Source organism: Haemaphysalis longicornis, unplaced genomic scaffold (assembly GCF_048455015.1).
Source record: "Haemaphysalis longicornis isolate Haplotype H1 unplaced genomic scaffold, Haemaphysalis longicornis Haplotype H1 scaffold_9, whole genome shotgun sequence".
NCBI classification, from domain to species: domain Eukaryota; kingdom Metazoa; phylum Arthropoda; class Arachnida; order Ixodida; family Ixodidae; genus Haemaphysalis; species Haemaphysalis longicornis.
Window position 1 is genome coordinate 32,517,852 of NW_027526460.1, and position 23,213 is coordinate 32,541,064.

General features: G+C 51.5%; 1 protein-coding gene across 1 annotated transcript; it reads left to right on the plus strand.

The window, feature by feature from the left end:
• Positions 1–2,794: 2,794 nt before the first annotated feature.
• Positions 2,795–17,808, plus strand: LOC144151706 (lipopolysaccharide-induced tumor necrosis factor-alpha factor homolog). Its single transcript, XM_077682826.1, has 3 exons — positions 2,795–3,755; positions 14,493–14,724; positions 17,606–17,808. Exons 1-3 carry the CDS (start codon positions 3,479–3,481, stop codon positions 17,709–17,711), a joined length of 615 nt encoding a protein of 204 aa, XP_077538952.1. The 5' UTR covers positions 2,795–3,478; the 3' UTR covers positions 17,712–17,808.
• Positions 17,809–23,213: the final 5,405 nt, after the last annotated feature.

Genomic DNA, 23,213 nt, shown 5'->3' on the forward strand with positions numbered 1-23,213 from the left:
TAATTAAAGCATCAAAGAGGGTGTATCCGGCATCCCTTGTGATGTACATGCCTACTATGCGTACATGTTTCTGTATCCAGTTGGAAAGCGATCCGTGTCCAGATAAATGCGTACAGGGTTCCAACGTGCCAGTCACTGGCTAATTTTTATACAGTTGATCGATACAGGACCGCGAGTTGAGGGTTGAAGTGTGCCTATAACAATGCGCGTGCCGGGCTGCCAGGGTTTCTATAAAAGAGGACTGGATCAGCGTAAAGAATGCCGTGTTCCGTACATCAACCTTTATATCAATAAAACAATCTATTTACTACAAAGGTCGCATTCATTCAGAACACGTTGAGAGGTGTGATTTTCTGCGCGCGAGCTAGCGGGAGCACGCGGGTGTGTGTGTTTTAGTGTTTTAAATTGTCGTCGTTTTTGGAGGCTAATACCCCACTTTTGACGCCAGAATTGGTTTCTACATTCACAGTTCTTCCTATATGCACGACAGATTGAACAAAATAGATGTCAATGCCATAGTGGTTGAGGGATTGACCTCCTAGAAATATGTATTGCATTGTTAATTGTGGCCCTTTTTGACAAACGCGGTGGCATTTGTTCCCACGACAAGGACAAGCTACCTATCTTCCTTGTATTGTAGCGTGATCTCTAAATAAGAACTCGGCTGTATTGGGTGGTATGTACGTGGCGGTTTTGCCGAGGCAAACCAAACAATTTACATCCGAAAAAAATTGACCGCGTATCTGCTCCTTTCGTTGCAAATGTCTACAAAAGACGATATATGTCTTTGTCGACTTTGGCCAAGTAAATGCCTCCCTTCGCTTTCCCGCGCACCTCTTATGTTGTTCCTCTTGCGTCACGCTCCTCCCAAGGTAATGACGCCAAAGGTTTGCTTAAATAATTTTAAATTTACCGCGTTCCACAGCTCCAGGCCGGGTGTCTCGATGCCAACGCTGCCGTACGGCGGAGAAGCGCGTGAATTGAGGCGCCCTACTTCAACGTTGATAAAACCACGTTGCCCTACTGCACGTGCCTTCCAAGCAGAACGTGAAACCTGTCTAGTGGAGCCTTTCGTAACTGTTGCCGGTTGATTTCTTAAAATGGTGCCAGAAGCTTTAGTGGCACGGGCGACAGCAGGCGACTGCGGAGTGAATTTTTTTTTTTGCAGTTGATGTAGTATTTAATTTCGCAAAAATCGAGCATGTGGGATTTTTTATAAAGGAACACTGCAAATATCACTTCTGTATGAACTTGTTGCCTTATATTTGCGTGATGTCTTGTTCTTCTTCAACAATGTTGACAAGTATGAGCATTACACCGCACTTAGAGGGGTAGATTTAGCTGTGACTATATTAGACTATTGCGCAGGACTTGTTTTACTTTGGCCGGGTGGCTGAATCGAGTCACAGACAGACAGACGGACAGACAGATCAAAAGTTCGGGGTTTAAGTAGCCCAAGAAAGGCTATCTTCTTTAATATCCACCTGTCCACCTATGTAGTGCGTGAAGTGACTCGCACCCTGTCGTTTTTTAGGTGCGGAGTACCTCAAGACCGCACAGTGTCCATCCGCGTCCGTGCGCATAGCATTTACAATCGCAAAAAATCACACAAGCACCGGCAGGATTCGGTGTCTGGTAGACCAGAGAGAGTTTGTGTCAGTCGCCTTACCCATTGGGCTACGACCGTGGGCTACGACGGCTTACTCCCTCGCCTGTAACGGTGCGGAGTACCTTAGAACCTCCCTATGTTCGTCCGCGCCCATCCGTGCACACACCACCATCAAGCAAAATTTGATTTGAGCCGTGAGTTGCAGTTTCATTTAGGGAATAATAAAGGAGCAACTCATGGCTCAAATCGAATGACGGTCGGGACGCAAACCGGATGTCACTCGGGGCGCAACATGGATGTCATTTCGAGTCCCCATTCTACGCACCCTCGCCATCATCCATGGAGTGGAGATGCTGCCATTTTTCTCGCCCTCCTTTTTTTTCTGTGCCGTACCTGTACAGTGTCTTTTATATAGTATCTTTATGCTTGTTAGGCACAATAAAAAAAAAACATAAAGCCGGCTGGACAAAACAAGGGAGGTGGATCATGCTCTTGTCATTTACCCGGCGATTTCTGCGCCTTTCCTGAACCCAGTACTCCAAACATCTGTACAACACAGAAATACCTTAACCCTTTTCGATTTAACTCTTATAAATTATAAAAAAATGTAAAAATATAAAAAAATCCGTTTTGTCGAAATATCGTCAACTTGGCCTACTAAATTTACTTTCATACGGCTTATGGAAGGCATCTACAAAGTCTGCATTTGCCCCATTACGACCACAAGGAAACGAGAAGTTACCTGTAATGAAGGAGGTTAAACAGGGAGGCAGCGTCTTGGAATCAACTTGCAGCTACGTTGGGCGACGCGTTGAGAAAGCTGGGCCAGAAATGTCATAGATTTGAATTACTGCAGAATATTTCGGCCATTTAACATTCCCTGGCGACATCGTGTTCCGCATTTTTTTTTTTTTACATCACAAGGTCGTTTCAGAAAGTGGGCCAATTTTTCGTGTGAGCTCACTTTCACTGTCTTGTACAGCCACTGCTCTAATTATTTTCGTATTGTTTCTCGTATTGTTTCTATAATTGTTGCCCCTATTTTTCGCCATTTCGGGACAGAACAATTACGTACATTATTCCTCCATGACAGCTGCGTCGATGACCTCAACCTTGGCGCTGTACCGAACTTGGTCTCCGAGCATCATACACACGCGACATAAATCTTCAAGTTTAGGATATATGCGCTCACGTGATATATGCGCTTGTGGTCGATGACGAAGGGGCTCCTACAGGTCTTTTGGATATTAACAGTGAGACTGGTTGGCCCCTGACAAGGCGAGATAGGCCGCGTGGGTTGAAGAGAGCATACAGACGGCTACAAACTCGAGGCGAACAAGGCCTGTGTGTCGATATTTGGGCGGCCGTTACAGATTCCAAAATGATCTGAATTACAACCCTCCACTACGACGCACCTGTACCTTCTGCGCACAAAACCCCCCCAAAATGAAATATGACTTCTGATGTATAAGGTAAGGTGAACCTCGTGTTATTCAAATAAAAAAAAACAGTTTTTTTCGCGTTTCCAAGTGCTTCAAACGAGCTTAGACGAACAGGACTATAGTTACCATCACCATCGCTATCATAGTTTTGTCCCTGTATTGGAACTTTGTTTTCAACTTTTCAACTTTTCAACTTTTTGCCGCTTTGGATTTTGTTAATGTCCTGCATCTTCCGCTTGTTCTGCTCATTGATACCCCTCATTTTTTTTTGTGTTGGCCAATTCCCCTCAGTCGGCATGCGTAGTTATTGTTCGTGGCCCCACCGCTATCCTCTTCATCATACCCCTAAGGGATTCCCGAAATTCTAGGCGGAAATAAGAAGTGCCGAGCTTCTCTCTTAAGCTCGTTTGGGCCCAACCGACGTGGGATGGCCGCCGCTGCTATTGTCGAAAGGCCACGCGTGCCTTCGGCGCTCCCGGCTGGGCCACCTTCCCGCTCATCGTCGTCCGGGACACGGTCACTCCAGAAGTCACCAGTCAAAACCTCTCTGCCTGGAAAGGTCCCGCCTCCAGGCAAGGCAGTGGTCCCGGCCAAGCCTGCCCCACACCCGCCGGTGGTGACCACCCAGCCCGCCGCTGTGACCTTGCCACCGCCTGTGCCCGGTCAGCCGAAGAAGGATGGGTCGCCGGCCCGAAAAGCAAGTGGTGAGAGCACTGGCCAAGTGGCGTTCATTAGAACTGCATCCAGATCCATGGTTTCGAAACAAAATTTAAGGGTTGTGTCTATTATCACTGCAACCGCGACAATTACCGTCAGAAATTTCTCACAGAAGTCGCCTCTCATTGGCCAAGAACGCTACCCGGAGATTCTATCGGATAAATATTCCCTAAGAATCGCATTTTCAGCTGCCTCCGTAGCGCTGAGGTATAGCACTTGGTTTTAAACGGGAAGGCTCAGGTTCGAGTCCGACATTGCGATGTGTTTTTTTTAGCTTCCGGAATTTTTCGGTCATCGTGATTTGGTTAATGCTTTTTTTACCCTGGTTTTTGCTATATCAAGAGGTCGACGCACAGGACTTCTAGAATGGGTTGAATTACGTTTAATATAGGCTGTGTTCTGTGTCGTTGGGCGGTGCAAAATTAGGTTTGTTGCAGGTTGACTGGATTTGGGTTGGTTATGACGCGTTCGGTTCGGTTATGTTAGGTTGATTTGATTGATTGTAGGGTTTAACGCGCCGACGCAACGCAAGCGATGAGGCGCGCCGTAGTGGAGGGCTCCAGATTAATTTTGACCACCTGGGTATCTTTAACGTGCGCCGAAATCACGTACACACGGGCATTTTTGCTTTTCGCCTCCATCAGAAAAGCGACCGCCGCGGCCGGAAATCGAACCCGCAACCTCGTGCTCAGCAGCGCAACGCCTTAGCCACTAAGCCACCGCGGCGGGTAGGTTATGTTAGGTTGAGTGAGGTTATGTTACATTAGGTTAAGTTAGGACGTAGTATTATTCAGCAAATTTTAGGCCTACCACCTTTTATGGCAACTGCCGTGAGAGAGAGAGAGAGAGAAAGGACTTTATTGAGGTACCGGCAGTCGGGGACGGATCAGGCCACGCAGGGCTTCACCGTCCCGTAGTCTTCACCGCTCACCGCGGCGTCGGGCCGACCCCGAGGTCTACGTCTGATCGGCGCGGGCTACTTGGAGTGCCGCCGCTGTCGCCCCTAGCCCTCGCTCCCGCAGGAGGAGGCCGAGGGGAGTGCGGGTTCCCCTTTCGCCTTTGCCTGTCCAGTGCAGCCTCGAGCCGCTGGATGGCCCTTAGCTGATCTTCTCGCCCCGAAGAGCGCACTGAGTCCGCAATGTCCGGTGGGAGGATCGGCCTCCCCGCACTTGAGTCGTGGTCCGCACATCCCCACATCAAGTGGGCCAAGTCTGCGTTCACACGCGCACACACACTGCACACCTCGTCCTCGTACATGTCCGGGCACACGTGGCGCGCGAGCGCCGGCGTAAGCACTGTCCCGGTTTGCAGTTGTCGTAGAAGCACGGCCTCTCTCCTCGCGAGCCCCGGGTGGGGCGGAGGATAGGCCTGCCTCTCTGTCCTATACCAACACAGCGTAGCACCGTATGTGGTCAGGGGCTCTGCGCCGTTGTCGTCCTCGTCGTTGCTTGGCTCCTCGTCGACGTCGGCGGCGTCCGTCGCTGGCGCGGCCCGGCACGCGGCGAGATCACGGGCCGCAGCGTCGGCTGCCTCGTTGACGTTCCTGTAGCCGCCTCGCAGCTCCCGACCCATGTGGGCCGGAAACCAGCGCACGGTCGTCGTTGCGTTCTTGCGCGCGCCTTCCCCGATGCCGGAAAGGACTCGCATCGTTGTCTTGCAGACCATACCCCTGGCGAGATTGGCGATGGCCGACTTCGAGTCGCTGAACACCGTTCGCGTGTCGGGGTGAAGCAGGGCCAGCGCTATGGCCGCCTCCTCCGCCTGTCTGGCGGTCTTGGCTTGCACGCTGCCCGCACTTAGTACTTCTCCCGTGGCGGCTCGTATCGCCACCACGGCGTAGGTGTCTTCCCTGTCGCGGCGTTTGGAAGCGTCCACGTACACCGCGTCGCTCCTCCTATTGTACCCCTTGGCGAGCGCGCACGCCCGCGCCATCCTCCGCTCCGAGTTTCGCCCCGGCGCCACGTTCTTGGGTAGCGGCGGGATCACCAGGCTGCTTGCGATGTCGTCGCGCAGCGGTACTAGCTCGTCCTCCTCGTCGAAGGAGCAGCTTAGTCCCACGCGCTGTAGTAACCTTCTGCCCGTGCGGGTCGACCCTAGGCGCTCCAGTTGCGACGTTCGCTGCGCCTCGCTGATCTCCGAGAGCGTGTTGTGTACTCCTAGAGACGCGAGGGCCGCGTTGCTCGTGCTGTTGAGGAGTCCCAGGGCCGCCCGGTACGATTTGCGTATCGCCGCGTCGACCTTTGCGCGTTCTTGGGTCCGCCAGTCGTGGAAGGCTCCCACGTAGGCCACCTGGCTGATCACAAACGCCTGCAGCAGGCGCAGCAGGCTCGCTTCTCGCATGCCGCGCGCCCGCGTGGCGAGGCGCTTGACGAGGCGCGTGGCGATGCCCATCTTTGTTACCAACCGTTCGACAGTGGTGGTGTTGTAGCGTCGGCTCGCGTCGATGTGCATACCCAGGACGCGGATGCTCGTCGCTTCGGGGATCGCCGTGCCGTCGCTCCCGCGTACCACGATGCTGCGCTCCGCTTCGGTCTTCTTGCGGTGACGTCCCGTCGGGGGCAGGACCAGGAGTTGCGATTTTTGCGGGGCGCATCGGAGACCCGTGCCGCGCAGGCTCTCCTCTATGCCGTCTACCGCCTCTTGTAACGCCGACTCGATGTGGCCGTCGCTGCCGCCCGGCACCCACAGCGTAATGTCGTCGGCGTAGATGGTGTAGCGGACGTCGGGTAGCTCGTCCAGGCGGCGGGCCACGCCGATCATTACGAGGTTGAATAGCAGCGGCGAGATGACAGAGCCCTGCGGCGTGCCGACGCTGCCCAGTTCTCGCTCCTCGAGTTGTGTCCCGCCCACCTCCAGTCGGGCCGTGCGACCGGTCAGGAAGGTTCGAACGTAGTTGTAAGACCGTTGTCCCAGGCCGAGCCGGGACACTTGGGCCAGGATCGCCGAGTGCTTCACCTTGTCGAAGGCGCTCTGCAGGTCCAGGCCCAGGATGGCGCGGTTGTCCGAGGTCGGTCCCGACGGCGGAGCCAGCACCTCGCGTTGCAGCAGCAGCATTGCGTCCTGTGTCCCCAGCCGCGAGCGAAAGCCCAGCATGGGGTCGGGGTACAGGCCGTTGGACTCGAGATACCGTTGCCACCGGTCGTTGAGAACGTGCTCCAACACCTTCCCCACGCACGACGTGAGAGAGATGGGGCGCAGGCTCTCTATGCCCGGCGGCTTGTTGGGCTTCGGTATGAGAATTGTCTTGGCCGTCTTCCACTGTCGCGGGAGGCTGCCGGCTCGCCAGTGCTCGTTGAAGTACCTTGTGAGCGATGTTATGGCCGCGTCGCTCAAGTTACGCAGCGCCTTGTTCGTGACGCGGTCCGGGCCCGCCGCCGATCGGCAGTTCAGGGCCTGGGTGGCGCGCCGGACCTCCCACTCCTCGATGTCGCGGTCGAGCGAAGGGTTGGGCGGGCCGGCGTACTCTCCTTGTTGTTCCGTCGCGGTCTCGGAAAGGTAGCGCTCGTTGAGCCGCTTGTGTACCTCCCGTTCTCCGAGCTCCTTCGTCGCCGCGTACATGATTTGCGCGAGCCGGTGGCGTTGATACTCCTTGCTTTGGGTTTCGTCCATCAGGTGACGGAGGAGTTTCCACGTTCCCCCGCGATGGAGCTGGCCGTCGGCTTCGTTGCACAGCTCGAACCATTGCTGCGCGCACAGCTGGCGGCTGTACTTCTCGATTTCTCGGCCGAGCGTGGCGATCCGCTTGCGGAGGGCGCGGTTGTGCCGCTGCCGCTTCCACCTTCGCTGTAGCGAGCTTCGAGCCTCCAGCATGTGCGCGAGCCGGGGGTCTATTCGCGTGGTCTCCTCGGACGTCTCCGTGACGGACGTCGCCTTCTCGACGGCTGCGACGACTTTGCGCGTCCACTGCTCTATGTCCGTGATTTCACCCAGGTCTTCGGTGCGGTAATCGTGCCAGTTCGTCAGCCGGTGCTTGATCTGCCCGTCGTGGGCGCTGGTCTTACTGTTGGGTCGGAGCGGGATGACGACTTCCACGATGTAGTGGTCGCTGCCGAGATTTATGCCCGTGTTCCTCCAGCTAGCCGTACGGTCATCGGGCAGGTGGAGAAACGCCAGGTCTGGTGTGGTGTCTTTCACGACGGACGTGCCGATGCGTGTGGGGTGTGCCGGGTCCGTGAGGAGTACGTAATCCGCTTCGGCGGCGTCCTCCAACAACTCTCGGCCCTTGACCGTCGTGGCGGCGTGGCCGAGCTCCTTGTGTCGCGCGTTGAAGTCCCCGCACGCGACGACGATGGCACCGTCGCATGCGGAGACTGCCCCGCGCGCTCTGTGCAGTAGTGACTTGAAGCGTTGCTGGTTGTGCTGTGGGTTACTATACACGTTGACCGCCATGACGATCGTGCTCGTGCTCTTGTGCTTGCCCGTGATCACCGAGAGTTCCGTCGCACACATCTCGATGGCGCTTCCTCGGTTCCCCATGAGTGCGTCGTGCTTGATGAAAGTGATGCCCTTCCTGACGAAGGTGCACACGCCTTGCGCCGCTCCGCGCCCGCAGGTGCGAGCGCTCGGCGGGCTAGCGTGCGCCCTGTAGCCGGGGAGGGACGGCGCGTTCTCTGCGTGGGTTTCCTGTATCATGATGACGTCGGGCTGCTCCGCCGGCGTCAACGTTTGAAGGTGTTGTTGCAAGACCGCCTTCCGGCACCGAAAGCCGTTGGCGTTCCAGTGCCAGATGCGGAGCGAAGTGCGTTGCCTGGGCGTCGTCATCATGGCGGAGAGACGGTGATCGGGTTGCCGTGCTCTTGTGCTGCGCCCCTTACGGATGCTGCCAGTTGGTTGAGTTGTTGCTGAACGGGCAGGATTGCCTGCTGAATTGCTTGTTGCATGACTTGTATCATTCTGTTGGTGAGTCGTCGCTCGAGGGCGTCAAAGTCCTTCCCCCAGCGGTTCATCTGGGACTCGAGCTTGCGGTAGCGGTTGTTGAGGCTGGCGTAACTCGTCGGCTTGCTGATTGTGCTCGAGGCGGCAGTCGACATGCTGGAACCGGCGTCGCCGATGTCCTCGTCGCACTCGTCCTCCACCTCTTGCTCCCGCGCCGGGGACGCGCGGCGCTGCGCTACTTGCTTCAGCGGCGGGGCCGGGCACTCCGTCGGCTTGGCGGTCGTAGTCGTTTCTGCGGGCGCGGGCTTGGACCACGTGGTCGCTCTCGCTCCCCACAGTTCCTCGAGCTTTAGGGTTAGTTGCTCGATAGTTACCCGCTGGGCGTGCACAGTAGCCTGCAGCTCCTTTACCATCTTTCGCAGCTCCACGGTTTCCGGGGAGGCACTCGCATGTTTCGTGGCGTTATTACCGCGGCGTGGCGGCGGCCGGCTCGCGCTCCTCCGTCTCGACTCCGAGCGCCGGCGGCTTGGCGCGGCAGCCGCTCCACCAGCTGCGCCGGCGGCAATCGCCGCCCAGGCGGGGCCTCTCGACGTGGCGCGGCGACCGCGCGATGTACTCCTGGCGCCACCTCGCGACGCGCTCCTCTGCGCCGATTTCCGGCGCGACGCGCTCCTGCCGCGCTGCGGAGCGATTTCGGGGAACTCGTCTCTCCGAGAGAGTCTGATCTTGGGCGCCGGCGTTGCCGCTCTCGCGCGTTCCTCCTCCAGTTTCCGTTCCCACTGTCGCTTGCGGACTTGATACGGGACTTTGAACTTGTTCTTGCACGAGCCTTCGCCCGTGGGGTGTGGGCCGCCGCACAGGCGACACCGCGGCTTGCACTTGCCTTCGTGCCCGTCGCCGGGGTTCTTCAGCCCGCACGCAAAGCACACGCGGGCGCCCGGCGTTGGGCACACGTCCTTCCTGTGTCCGATTTGGCCGCAGATTCTGCAAACCTCTTTGTGCTGCCTGTAGAGGTAGCAACGCGTGACGACGCCGCCGTACCAGACGTAGGACGGCACTTTACTCCCGTGGAACAGGATGACGACCGCCATCGACCGACCGAGGCGGTGCGCGTCACCGGCGGTAGGGTTATGCCTGTTGACTACGTGGCGGTAGATGTCGTCCGCGGAGTCTTCCAGGCCCACTCCACGTATCACGCCGCGAGAGGTGTCCTCCGGCGCCGCGCGGTACGCGTACGTCCCGTATTCTTTGTCGCCGATGGCGATCCTCTTCACAACCTCGTAGCGTAGCATTCTCTCCCAGCTCGGGGTGCTTATGACGAGAATATTCTGGGCAATGTTCGGGAGCATCGTGTCCTCGCGCACGGCTTCCTCGTCCGCCTTGGCCGCAGCGAAGATGGCGCGGCGCAGGTCGGTTAGCGGCGTTTTGCCTATCTCTAGGCCGCCACGTGGCCGCACGACCACGCGGAACTCATCTCTCGACGCAAAGTTTGGCATGCGCGCCGATTTTGCCATGCCGGCGTTGACTTTACTCGCGATCTGGGCTCGCGTGAGGGTGGCGTGGCGTTGTGAAGCACTCGGCTTACCGGCGTGTGGCGAAGCCCGCTGCGGAGAAGCTTCGGGAACACTCACGGTCTTCTTACGGCGACGCTGATGGGATACGCGGGTCCACCCGGCGTGGTCGTCGTCTTCCTCCGGCTCGTCGGCGGCGCGCGGACACTCGATGTCGTCGACTACGTGGCCGTCGGTGCCGGTGTTCGCAATTACAGTCCCCGTCGATGCACAGTCTGACACAGTCCGCACTCGCTGGGAAGGGTAATGGTCCGCAGGTGACACATCCATTTCACAGGATTCGGTGAATAATTCTTCGTCGGAGCGCCGAAGATCCGCCCGCTGGGCAGGTCCGGGCACGCCCGCGGCGGCGGCGGCGGCCGTCGACGTGGCCGACGCCATGCCCGTACTCGTTCGGGCCCTCGTTAGGCTTAGCTGGGGTGCCTCGCCTCGCCGAGAGAAGATGCTCGTAAAACGACCAAAAATGGGCTAATCGGCCCAAATTTGGTATCGGCGTGGTCCTCGCAACGTTGGGAAGCTCGTACGTACGTTTGGGACATCAGAGGCGGGATGGTCCTCCCGAAATCCGTGGCGGCGACGGAGCCGATGTGGAGTGCGTCCGCTCTGCTCGGCGACCGCAGCGCCCCCCCTGCCGTGAGAATTCCCCGGAGGTAATTCTCACGTCTGCCGTGAGATTAGACGCAGCCAAATTTCTACCGGCCGGCCCCAGTGACTCATTGGCTGAGAAGAGCATTAGCTTTTGGGGGGCGGTAAAAATGTTTCACAAACGCGATAGCGCGCGTAAATCAAGCTGTTTCTTGAACATACTGTGCAAGATAGCTTCGGAAGGTACGTATATCGTTTGTGTAAATTTCCGTCGAAAGTTACTGCCTATAGGCTTAAGCTTGAAGGCTTACATTTCTGTTAAACGTGCCAGAATCGGGCCCTAAAACAAGCCGAAATGGTACGGAAGGGACATTCAATAATTTCGTCGTTTTAGCAGAGAATTAACAGACAAGCACACTCAACTATCAGTGAAGCTGCTGGGAAAGTTGGTGCATGATGTTCATAGAATCGTGTATAAATACGAGACGGTGCTTCAAATAAAACAAAACTAATTTCGAGTGAGCGCTTGTCCCTTCGTTTTTTCGTGTACCGTTGTCTCCGGCGCGCTCCAATTTTATGAACACTAAACCATGGGGTGTCCCAGCTATCATGCACCAAGATTTAAAAAAAGAGCAATGGCGTTACTGGAACAAAGTCGAGTGCATAATGTTTGCAGTACTGTTGAGAAGTGGACAGTAATTTTTCGTTAATAAGACTTAACTAATTAATTGTAATCAATTATCTAACTCGAGAATTACGGTCCCAATCACTGAAGTGCCAATGAGACACTTGTAGGTACCCACGAGGGGAATCTAACTGCGGTATTTTCAGCGACGAACTAATTACGTTCTCATTTATTCTGATTGATAAAGAAAACCCGCGATATATGAAAACTACCACGTAAAGGCGCTTCCGCGCACATTGTAAAACAGCGTCCCCAAATAAGCTGATTGAAAGCAACTGCGTTGCCTGTCATATGCCCGAAGAGACAGCGTATCACATAGATAATGGCGATGATGGAAGGAGCAGCAACAGCAAGATTCACAGGGCGCGTGCAGATTAGGCACGAACTCGGTCGCGATTTCTTTCTTTCGTTTATTTCATTTTGGGCTAATTCAGAGGAAGCCTGTTTGAGGGCATTGCTTTAAGATGCGCGCGGAGGCATTATCACGTTGTATTTTTCATATTTCGCGGGTTTTCTTTATAAGTCAGAATAAATGTGTGCGCAATTAGTTCGTCGCCACGTACACTGCACATACCCCACGCGATGTTGAGTCGTACGTCGCTCGAGGAAGATAATCCAGACCATGGGAAGCACTATCCACCCGCAGAAGCACAGCGTCGCATTTCATCGCGAAACAAAAGCGTCCACAACATACACACAATCGCCTCCTCTAATGCCAAACGCATCTCGCACTTCGCAATGGGAGTGAGTGGTACGCCTGCAGTGCCCACATGTCGCGAGGTGGAGCCCCGAGCTGAACCGGGATCACGGAACCGTAACTGACTTCTAGAGCGGTTTGTGCCTTGTTGCCAAGGCAACCGATGTTTGAGATTTTCAAAGAAATGGCGCTCGCTCCAGCGCTAGAACGCTCAGAGTGCGGCGGAGCATGTTTTGCCAACGTTGCCGCTCTTCACCACGCGTCGCCCCAAGCTGAACTGGTCATATGATTGAAGCGTTTTGTGCACGGGTTCTGTATCGGTTTAAAATGTCTTTTTCACATGCCGCCGGCAGGAATTGCCACCGCCGCAAAATAAGACCCAGCACCAGCGGGGCCACATCTGATACCGCGCTTTTTGGATAAACAGTGCGCGGTGCATCAAAGAGAACGAGCGCACAATCCTCCCAGTGCGGCAGCGAGTTCGCCGCCGATAAAAAGTCACGTGCCGACGATAGCAACTTCAGCAACGTACACCGCGAAAGGGCAAAGGCCAGGGCGCCGCATACATGCGGCCAGATTTTTCGTTCGCTTTTCCAGCCTTGAGCGGAGTGCGGGATTCATGGTGTGAACAAAGCTTGCCCGTAGCAGACGGCAGTATGAGCAGCGCAATAGCGGAAGTACGTCACCGCTGAGGAGCGCAGCAACATAGGAGGCAAGGCTCGCGCGCCGTCAACAGCGGAGCGTAAGTCGAAAGGAGGAGCAAACGCGGAGCGCCGATAATGCGCGGTTTTTTATTTACGATTTCTCAGCTAATACTCATTGCTTTAACAAAATTCTTGCGGGAGGAGATTGCTAATACATTGCTTTATTTGGTTACATGTACATCCATGCATCGGCAGAAGGTACTTCAGGACCCCTTTAAGCGCACGCACGGAGTAGACGCGGAAACACGCTCAAGGGCGGAGAGTGTGGACACGGTTAACAAGCACGAGTCGTACACTTGCGAAGATCGTAGAGGCGAGACCATCTTGAAGTGATGAATCGGAGGGCTACTTCTCGGCTGTGGGCGATGAGTATGGACGGGCAACGGAGCAGGTTACCGTAGTTACTTGAAGAAGCGCTGCACCACTGGTCGGGAACGTGATGGTGGCCGATGGCTAGCGGCGGGAGGGAAGAGCTTAGGCCTGGTCCGCAGCGAGGCCTCACTGCCCGCACTCCACGCCACCGGAAAACCTCTCACTCCAACAAGCGCAACAGCTTCTTTTCTTGTTGTTGGACATCGTGTCGTTGACAGCCCGGGCGATGGCTCGGACGGGAGAGCCGGCGACAGTCCTCGGGCCGCGAGGGTGGCCGTCTTGCTGCCTCCGAGACCAAACAGCTTCTCTCCTCTTCTTACTCGGACTTTCGTCTTTAGTTGGATGCACCCGTAAAATCCGGTTATGATATGGTTCTCTTAATGGTATGGTTCTCTCTTGATATGGTTCAGCAACACCTCATAACACTTACACTGCCCCCCTCCCTTCCCCCAATGTCTTCCCATCAATCGATTTGTGCGTAGTAGGGAGTGTGACTTTAATGGCGCTCAATGCTTGTGGCTTTATGAGGATATATGAAGTCTTATACAGATCCCCATCGGAGCGCTTATATTGCAGCTAAAATTTCTTCACAGCATTAAAGTTTTGTAGTGAAGCCGATTATAAGGGGGCTCGGTATATGCTTACGCATAAAATCCGAGAATTCCCACTTGCGCGTTTCTGAGATTTTTTTTTTTTTCGCAAATCGTATAAGCTTAGCATCTCTCTCCGCCAGACCGTGCTTTTCGTTTCATTCGATATCATCGACCTGATTTAGGAAAAATCCCCAAGGTGGATAAATACCCAAGGGGAAATACCCAAGAGATACCACCAGTGCGAATCGGTGAACAATGCACGTTCGATAGTTAGTTACACCGATACTGCATCGGGCAATATGATTGGCCTGTTTAAAAACCGTAACTTAGTCATATGCTATAGTGAGGCTCCGAAAAGGATTGCAAAATATACTACCTCTGCCGGTACCACTTTCGTATAACCAGCCTTTGCCAATTGTGAAATAAATGAATAGGCCAAACGGCAAGAGAGGTTTCAACCACCCGAAGGTGGAAATAAAATAAGGTGGTAAAATGCTACTAAGCGACACCACATCCAGGAGAGCAGAAGGAAGTGTGAATAAATGTTTTTGCTTAACGGCGGGAACATCCCTCATAGCAGTAAAGCTCTCTACAATGAAAAGGCGGTTACGCCCTCAATAACCACAGCGTTGAAAATCGTAGTGCTTTCATGTACCGCTGTACGGCCTCCCTTGCCGCATGGTGCCCCAGGGCCGGGGGGAGTGCGCCTGACGGCCCGTCCATCGTGTCTTGAAGAGCCGCTACCTGAGTTTGGCGATGCTCCGGTCGTCCTCAGATGTCCCCAGTGCTTCCGCCTCGTCCAGACCAGGATTGAGCTCGAGAACGGCCGCTTTGCCAAGACGACGGCGTGTATGGTCTGCTGCTCCGTAGTTTGGTGAGCATCCCGTACCAGCAATTGATGCACGGGCCTTGCTAGCCGGCTTCTTCAAAAGTCCTTCCACAACCTTGACTTGCACAACCTTTTCCCTCATTTGTTATGCATAATCACAGCCTCTTTTATACTTTAGATGCTGCCGGTGTTCATCATGATTGGAGCGTGTAAAGGTTGGCTTGTTTTGCATTCTTGTAGGCTAAGCGCTAGGCATACACAGGACGAGACAAGAGATGGGACGAGGGCGAGTGCTATCCCAAAAAACAATATAAAAGTATACACAACCATCCAGAGATTACACACTTTCCATGCGGGAACATTCTACAGCCTCAGGAAATTCAACTCTTTATTACAAAGTGCGAGGGAGGGGGTGCTGACACATTCCGGCCCCATTCTACAAATCTTTTCCGCTTTGATGATTTCGCGCTGAGCCTGTTTTTGCTTTTCCCAATCACAAAATGTTTTTGAAAATCCGGCTTGCGACCATTTACAACACACGTGCTGCAGTGCAGTGCGAGGAAACCATCACTACCATTCATGACATTGCGTGCGTGTTCGCGGAGCTTATCATTTAAACAGCGACCGGTCTGTCCTATATAATGCTTACTACAAGAGAGAGGGATCTGGTTCACCACATTTTCTGCACATGAGACAAAGGGATTTTTGTGCTTCTTGGAACATCCCAGGCTTACTTTTGCGTCTGAAGATTTCATCTTAAATAACGTGGCCAGTTTTTTCGGGGCTGAAAACACTACTCTTACGTTGGCACGTGCTCCAATCTTTTTTAGGTTGTGCGATAAATATACGGAACCACGCCACATTTAGGGGGGGGGGTAATGGCGTTTCTTGTGGAAGAGATTGTTTTGAGATATTCTTCTTGAACAAAGCTTCCGCTAACGATATCTGCATGCGCGTGTGATAACCAGCATTCGAGAGCCTCAAAGACTGCTCGTTGATACCATTGACCATTAGGTGGGGGCGCGACTTATGTAGGGTATTGCGGAAGCATAGGTTCACAATGCCTCTTTTAACAAGTTTTGAATGAGTTGAATGAAATGGGAGAAGAGGTTTACCGCTCCTAGGCTGGTACGCCCAGCAGGTGTGGTTCTGGTGAAAAATTACAGCTATCTCTAAAAATCGTAGAGTGTTATTAGATGGCAACTGATGGGTTAGAGAGAGAGGCTTAAAACGTTATCTGATAAAATTGAGGGTGAAAAGAGCATGTGATTTGCAGGAGCTAGGTTCACAATAAAGAAAATTGAAGTAGTCTTCAACAAATCTAAAAATGCGCAATACGTGCTTGTCATTGAGGTCACAGGAAACGGTTCTGTCAAGTTTGGCGAAAAACAGTTCGCTTAAAATTGGATCAATCCAGGAACCCACGCAACTCCCCACATTTTGGAGGTAGGGCTTCCCATCCCACTGGATAAATGTTGCTCGCAAATTGCTCGTAAATGTCGCTCGTCGTCGTCCCATCTCTTGTCTCGTCCTGTGTCTGCCTTGCGGTTAGCCCACAAGAATGATTGAAGCGTTAAGTTCTTCCGTTGAGAATCGCAGGGTTTTGATTCTTAGTCCCGGATTTTTGTCTGCGGGATTCAGGATCGTTAGTGCAGGATCCCAGGTCCTTGTTTATTGGCACGAGGCTGCTGTCTCATACCCGTGCTTTACTTTCCCTCAGCCATTTGCGCAGATAATCATCCACCAAAAAGTGAAGAAAGCTCACACTAACGCGTAACACATGAAGGTAGCGAAGCTGTACGCAACCTGCCTGACAATCACGAAGGTTTAAGTCCACAAATGCCGCTTATTTGTTTCTTCTTCGCTGCCGCAGCGACCTTTACACCATCATTGTTTCGATAGGTATGAGCTTCTTTCATTTTTGTTTTGAAGTGTTAATCATTTTTTCAAGGGGCGTACACTATTACGTGTCTTTCTCGTTCCGAGCAAGTGTTGCCACAATTAAAGCGAACGCTGGGGTATATCTCGTTCTGAGACAGGGTTGACAAACGTGCACAGGGGACGCTGGGCGGTCGTCGCGAGGCATGCACACACGAGCTCCAGGCATTTTCTTGGTTTTGTTAACTGCCGGGCGGTCCCTCCGAGGCCCGCGCTCACGTGCGCGCGTTCCGATATTTCTTGGTATTTTTAACTGAGGACCAGAAAAATTACGAATTGCTAAAGAACTTCACTGTTAAAAGATGAGTTCTGCCTAAATATTTTGCCTTTGTTAAAGATTGCGCCATCTTTCCCAAGCTTCTCTAGCCGGCTTTACGTAAATGCTAGGGAAAGTTGCACGCAGTCCTATAAGGCCAGTGCGATGGACAGCGTCTCCATGCATGTAGCGCATTCGTTATGGCTCAAAATGAGTCGTGTTTCAACCCTAGCTCCTCTTCGTACGCTTCCTGCACGGGCGCCGAATTACGAGTCGTTAGGCTTAGCGCGAAAAAGACAAGGACGGTGGAAGACGAGATAGGTGCTTCTTGCGCTTAGCCTCCCGTTCAGTATGTACGAACTAGCGCAACAGCACGTTTTATTGAAGTACAAATCGTTAGTATACAGTGCGCTCATGGTCCCGACCGGCTGTATTCCGGCACCTTAATGCTATCCATATGCGCTAATCCCGTTTGCATTAATGCGATACGTTACTGCCAGATTTATGTGAACGCGGCTACAGATGCAGTGCGATCGAGGGCTATCGCATGCACAGTAGGCTTATGCTGGCAACCTTTATTTCCATGTCTTTCTCGAAGCGTTGTCTTTATGTGGAACTACTTTTGCTGTTAATGATTTGAGCTGTCCCATGTTTGTAAAAATACCTCAGCATAGACTTCCTTAAGTTTTGTTCCCTGTTATTATAAAGTATATTCGTCGCTTACATTTTCAGTTGTTGCTGCTTCTGGGTCCCACTCTACTCCGACTATTTCAAGGACCTCTACCACGTCTGCCCTATGTGCAACGGCATCCTGTTCGAGAAAAAGCGGATGGGCTGAGGAACGAGGAAGGACGTGCACTGCCCCAACACAGTCCCCATCATCGGCCTCTATCACCCTTAATTTCTTTTTATTCACTCGAGATAAAAAATTCAAGGAAAAACCGCGGTTTTCCTTCTGTTTGAAATTATACATAAGCTGGATCGCTCTTTCTACTAGCTCACTGGTCTGAGAGCTGTGAATAGTTCATAGTTACTGCTTTCAGTAGACGTGAATTAAGTAGTGCGTCTGAGTTTTGTTTTGCCTTCTTTTGATAAAAAAATAGAGCCCCTTTCTTAAAGAGACCCTGCAACACTTTCTATATTCCCTTTCACTCTTTCCTTCACCTCTGGAAGCGCTGAAAAAGCTATAGTTATCGCCAGCACGGAGCGACACTGCGTGATTTGTTCGTTGCACCAGATACGCATTCTATTTCTGCTTTGTTTCTGTGACTTTATTTTTAAAGTTGCTATCGAAAAGCGTTCATTGCTGCAACTGAAGAAGAACCGGCCAACAGCCGCTACATGGCCTTAATGACGTAATCAGAGCGGTCGAAGAACGTCAAGATCGAAAAAGAGAGAAAAGTCTTTTGAGCGAGTTTCCAACTTTTCTGACAGGCATAGAGCAGTAATTTTTGGGTGAGGTACTTTGCGATCCCCCAAGCAAAGTACTCGCTGTATTGGGTGGCTATGTTCTGCAAGCATTTAATATTTCAAATTGATTGATTGATTGAATCTTTTATAGGAGCAAGGAGGGAGTGTGCCGTACGGTGGGGAGAGGGATGGAAGGAAGGGGATTACTAATCAAAGTCCGTATTCAAAGAGGGGATTCGTGTTACGGGGGCCTGCAAGTCTTCACCGGGGTCGGCCCCATTTAGACTACTCGCGCAAGACCACTCTTAACTGCAAAAGCGGCAATTGTTTTTAATAAAGATGCGTCTAATCCAGTATGTGCTTCATGTTGTAGGGCGTTGGGATCAATGTTTGTTAGGCTCTCTGGGCGATGTTTGGCAAAGTGTGGGCACGTCCACACCAGGTGGTGGAGATCTGGTTGGTGTCAGTGTTGCAGTAGGGGCATCGTGGGTACGTTTTGGGGCATTTTGTCCATTTCTGGGTAATGTGAGGAATGTAGGCGGCATCTGTGCATAGCTTGATGATGAAGACTTCCTCCGATCTGCTGCAGGAGACAATTTCAAGAAAGTTGAAAAACGTGTTGCAGGGTACTTTAAAGAGAAAGATTGTTAGAGAAGAGGAAGTTCAATATGCAATACCTTCTTTATTCACGACATTTAGTTAGGCAAGTTTTTATCTACAGTGACAACATTATGTAACAACAAAACTCCAGGGCTTGATGGAATCACAGTCCGCCTGATCAAGGATAAAATTGATGTATTTGGCCCCATTTTGGGCCACATTTCTAACAATTCACTAGCCACCTTGTCCTACTCCACTCCTCGAAAAACCGCCAAAGTGTTACCAGTATTAATAACCGGTTACAGCTCTGACCCTGCGTGTTACCGCCCGATGTGAGTGCTCAGTAAAATCAACATTTTTGAAAATCATCTTTCTTATCGACTGAAAAAAATTCCCGAAAAATATTAAATATTATGTCCGCAACAGCACTGTTTCCAGCCGGGATATTCTACTTCAACTGCAGTGCAAACGGTGACAGAAAATGTCTACTCAGCTTTAAAAATTAATAAGCTAGCCTCCATTGTATTTCTTCAGCTTCAAAAGGCATTCGACACTATCGACAACAGCATCCTTTAGGACAAATTGAAAAACTACGGCTTTCGAAATGAGAGCTTTGAATTCTCCAGCTGCATAACTCATCGTAGTTAGGTTGTTATCTAGGCGGCGTCCCTTCTTCCCAAAGACCGATACGCACAGGGGTCCCGCAGGGATCTGTCCTGGGCCCCTTCTTCTTTATATTATATATAAATGACTTACAACTGATTATCAATTCTGAAGAGTCCTATTGTAGGCGGATGATGCAACTTCAATTGTTACCGGGGAATATATGCAAGAAATTGAAACAAAAACAAATACTGAACTATCAAATATATCAAATTGGTTTATGGCAATAAACTCCCCATCAACGCGAAAAAACAAAGGGCATGATAACTCATTCACGACATAAGCCCATAAATCTGGGCAGTATCCAATAAAGATAAATAATTTGCTCTCGAAAGTACCAACTCATTCAAATAGCTTGGCTGTTTAAATGAGTTGGTACGACGCCTAATGTAGCTGCCCTATGCCCAATGAAGCGATTTCGCCAGTTGATGTGCTTCGTCAACATTGCTTCGATATTGAAGGACGTGGACTCGAACTGGTGCAAACGACGCCTCGTGTAGAGAATGCTGTGCTAGTTGACGCCGCCAAAACGAAAGTGAAAACAAAAATCACCGCTTTTTTGTGAAGTAGGCCACTAAGGCGGAAAGTCGACTTATCGCTTGCAAATAGTGGATTCTTTTGCGCATGTTAATGGCATACTTTGTAGTGTACGTTCCAGCATGCGGGGACGGCGAGGGGAGGCGGCGGCGGAGAGGAGTTTCCGCATATTTCAAATGCGCAGCAAAAAAATCGTTATAGTCGGGTTCGGCTATATCAAACTATTGCATATATCGAACTAATCGCTGCACATACTGCAGTTCACTACAGCCGGGTTCGGCTGGATACCCGATAAAACACTTGACAGCAAAGATGCAAAATCGTGGTCTTAAAACAGCGTCTGCTTAGATTTGTAGCTTTACGCCCCACTGCAGTGTCGGCTTGAACAGTCTAGCGTATATAGTGAGTAGCTCCTTCGATGCTGCGTGACCGCAACAGTTGATCTCAATTAGGAAGAAACCCGCCGCGGTGGCTCAGTGGCTAAGGCGTTGCGCTGCTGAGCACGAGGTCGCGGGTTCGATTCCCGGCAGCGGCGGCCGCTTTTCTGATGGAGGCGAAAAGCAAAAACGCCCGTGTGTACGAGATTTCGGCGCACGATAAAGATCCCCAGGTGGTCAAAATTAATCCGGAGCCCTCCACTACGGCGCGCCTCATCGCCAGCGTTGCGTCGGCGCGTTAAACCCCACAATCAATCAATCAATCAATTAGGAAGAAACGAAGTGAACTGCTCGTAAACGTGAAAAGAGGGTGCTAATTCGTTTTGCAAATAACCTACGTGCTTCTAGCTGCCTAGTCAAAAAACATTCATCCTTGAAAATTATGCCTATGATAGATTCTGCTTTTGAGGAACTTACAGGAAATATAATACCCCGCTAGTCTGGAACTTGCGTAACATATTTTCTATATTTCTTAAATTAAAGTATATAAGCGCAACAGCATCAAAGGGCAAAAAAAGCCGCTTTATTATCGCTTATCCAAGCGATTACGCAATACAGTGCGCCTACATCAAAGTACAATTGCGCTCGCCTGCGCCGCCAGCTGCGCTGTTTTCCAGGAGCCGCCAGCTGTGTCAGCCGGGGACTAAAAAACACTCGCGGAACTTTTTTTTTACCTGGGAACTCTAGGTAAACATGTAATTCCTGCATACAGTTCAGAGAAACTCTACCGAAGCGGATCCGCAGTCCTTCCGCCAACTTGTAGGGTAAACAGTTGACATCCCTACATATTTCTTTTCCTAAGCAAGAAGTAAACACAATGAACTCCCGACTTTTTATTCCTTCTCTTCCTATATCAGCGAACAACAATGCTCGTTACAGCAACCACCGTTGTCTTGAAATATCTAGCTGGCTTTGCATCTCTTCTTTCACTTGGGTGGGTTTAGTAGGGTGCAAGGTCGAATGGGAGGCCACTGCACACGTATATGACATCGGGGGAACCATAAGTTCGCCACGATATGGCTGGAAAATATACTTGATCAAGAAAACAAATAATTTATAGAATATTTTTAACTTTTTTTTACAATGCCCCAAGACAAATAGTCTTCGGAACATCGGGAGTGCTCGAGGTACGAACATTTTGCGGAGCGGTGTACCCTACTCACAAAAACATTCAATTCCAATTATCCTTTTTTAGTGTATCGGAGATAAATTTCGAATGAAAGGAAAGGCTCATTAAAACACATCCACACCCTTCCTCAACCCGCTGTTCCCTAGCCTGGGCAGAGGATGACTCAACATTGTGCCCCTTGATCAGAAAACTTAAGTCCGGCTCCTCAGGAGCGACAACAGCTTGGATTCTACACTGATGTTGCGAAATTCCTCCCCAACGATTCCAGCCCTTTCGATATAATCTCTGGCTGGGGAGCACCAGTTAAAAACAAAAGCACCGGAGACTACTCAGAAGTTGTGCTCCTAATTTTAACTTCAGAGCACTTAAGGGGTTCGCCTTGTTGTCGTAGCTCGCTAACGGTCGATGTCAAGCGACTGCCGGAATCAGGCGGCATAGCGAGATAACGGACCCAAGTAGAGCCTGGTATACCGTCGTCAGGGAGTCACGTAAGGCTTGGAAACCACGCCATGTCAATAGTAATAACCGTTCGAACCTAGTGAACCACTGGCGCTTGTCATACAAGTCCCCGTTGTTTAGCGCAAGGAAAATCGCAGGTACATTTCATGGAAAATCTCTGTATATCACCGGCAGTCCCCGCGTTCATTTAGATAGGAACGCTTGTTGGTTTGGTTTTTCTGATAGTAAACGAAAACAGCGGCCGCGCAAAATGAAACAATGGCGCGTTGGAAATGACGCAGAAAGGCTCCAGCCGCGCAAGAAAAAAATGGCGCGTTCGAAATACCCCAGAAAAGCTCCAGCCATGCAATAAAAAATGGCGCATTCGAAATGACGCAAAACAGCTCCAGCATACGAAAATAAAGCAAGCACATAAAGAACAGAACTCCTGCTGGCGCAGTTTCAGGCAGCGGGCGCGCGAGCACTGCGAAGGCGGGGAATTTGAATTGCATAATCACCAAGACATGAGTGAGACAGGGCGGCGAAGAGCGCTACGGGTGGTAGCAGTGAGCGGATAACGGCGCCACCACCCATTATGGCGAATCACTGCTCTGCACTTCCGACAGCTTTCACATTGAGTGGGTTTAAATACCATCGTCTTTCTAGGGCTACAGACCCTTCAAAAGTGCCAATGAACGCTTTTTCAGCCCTTCCTTCGAGTCTGAAAACATTGTGAAAGGTACAGTTATCCCCAGCCCGGAGCGGCACTGCGTGATTTGCTCGTTGCAGCGGATGTGCCTTCAGTTTCTGCTTCGTCTATTTGGCGACTTTTTAAAATGCGGCTGTCGAATGCATTACTTAAACTGAAAGAAAGCCGGCCAATAGACGCTACACCAGTGTAATGACGTAATTCGAGCGCCCTAAAATTTCCAAGTCCAGGAAAGAGAGAAAATTCTTTTGAGCACGTTTCTCAGTTATCTGATTGGCATAAAGCGGTTGCTTTTTCTGGACAACTTTGTGCCCTTTTATTCTAAGTACTGAGTGCATCTGTTGAATACGTTCTGAAAGCATTTAGGATATAAAGAAGTCGAAATAACTGTTGCAGCATCCCTTTAAACCTGAAAAA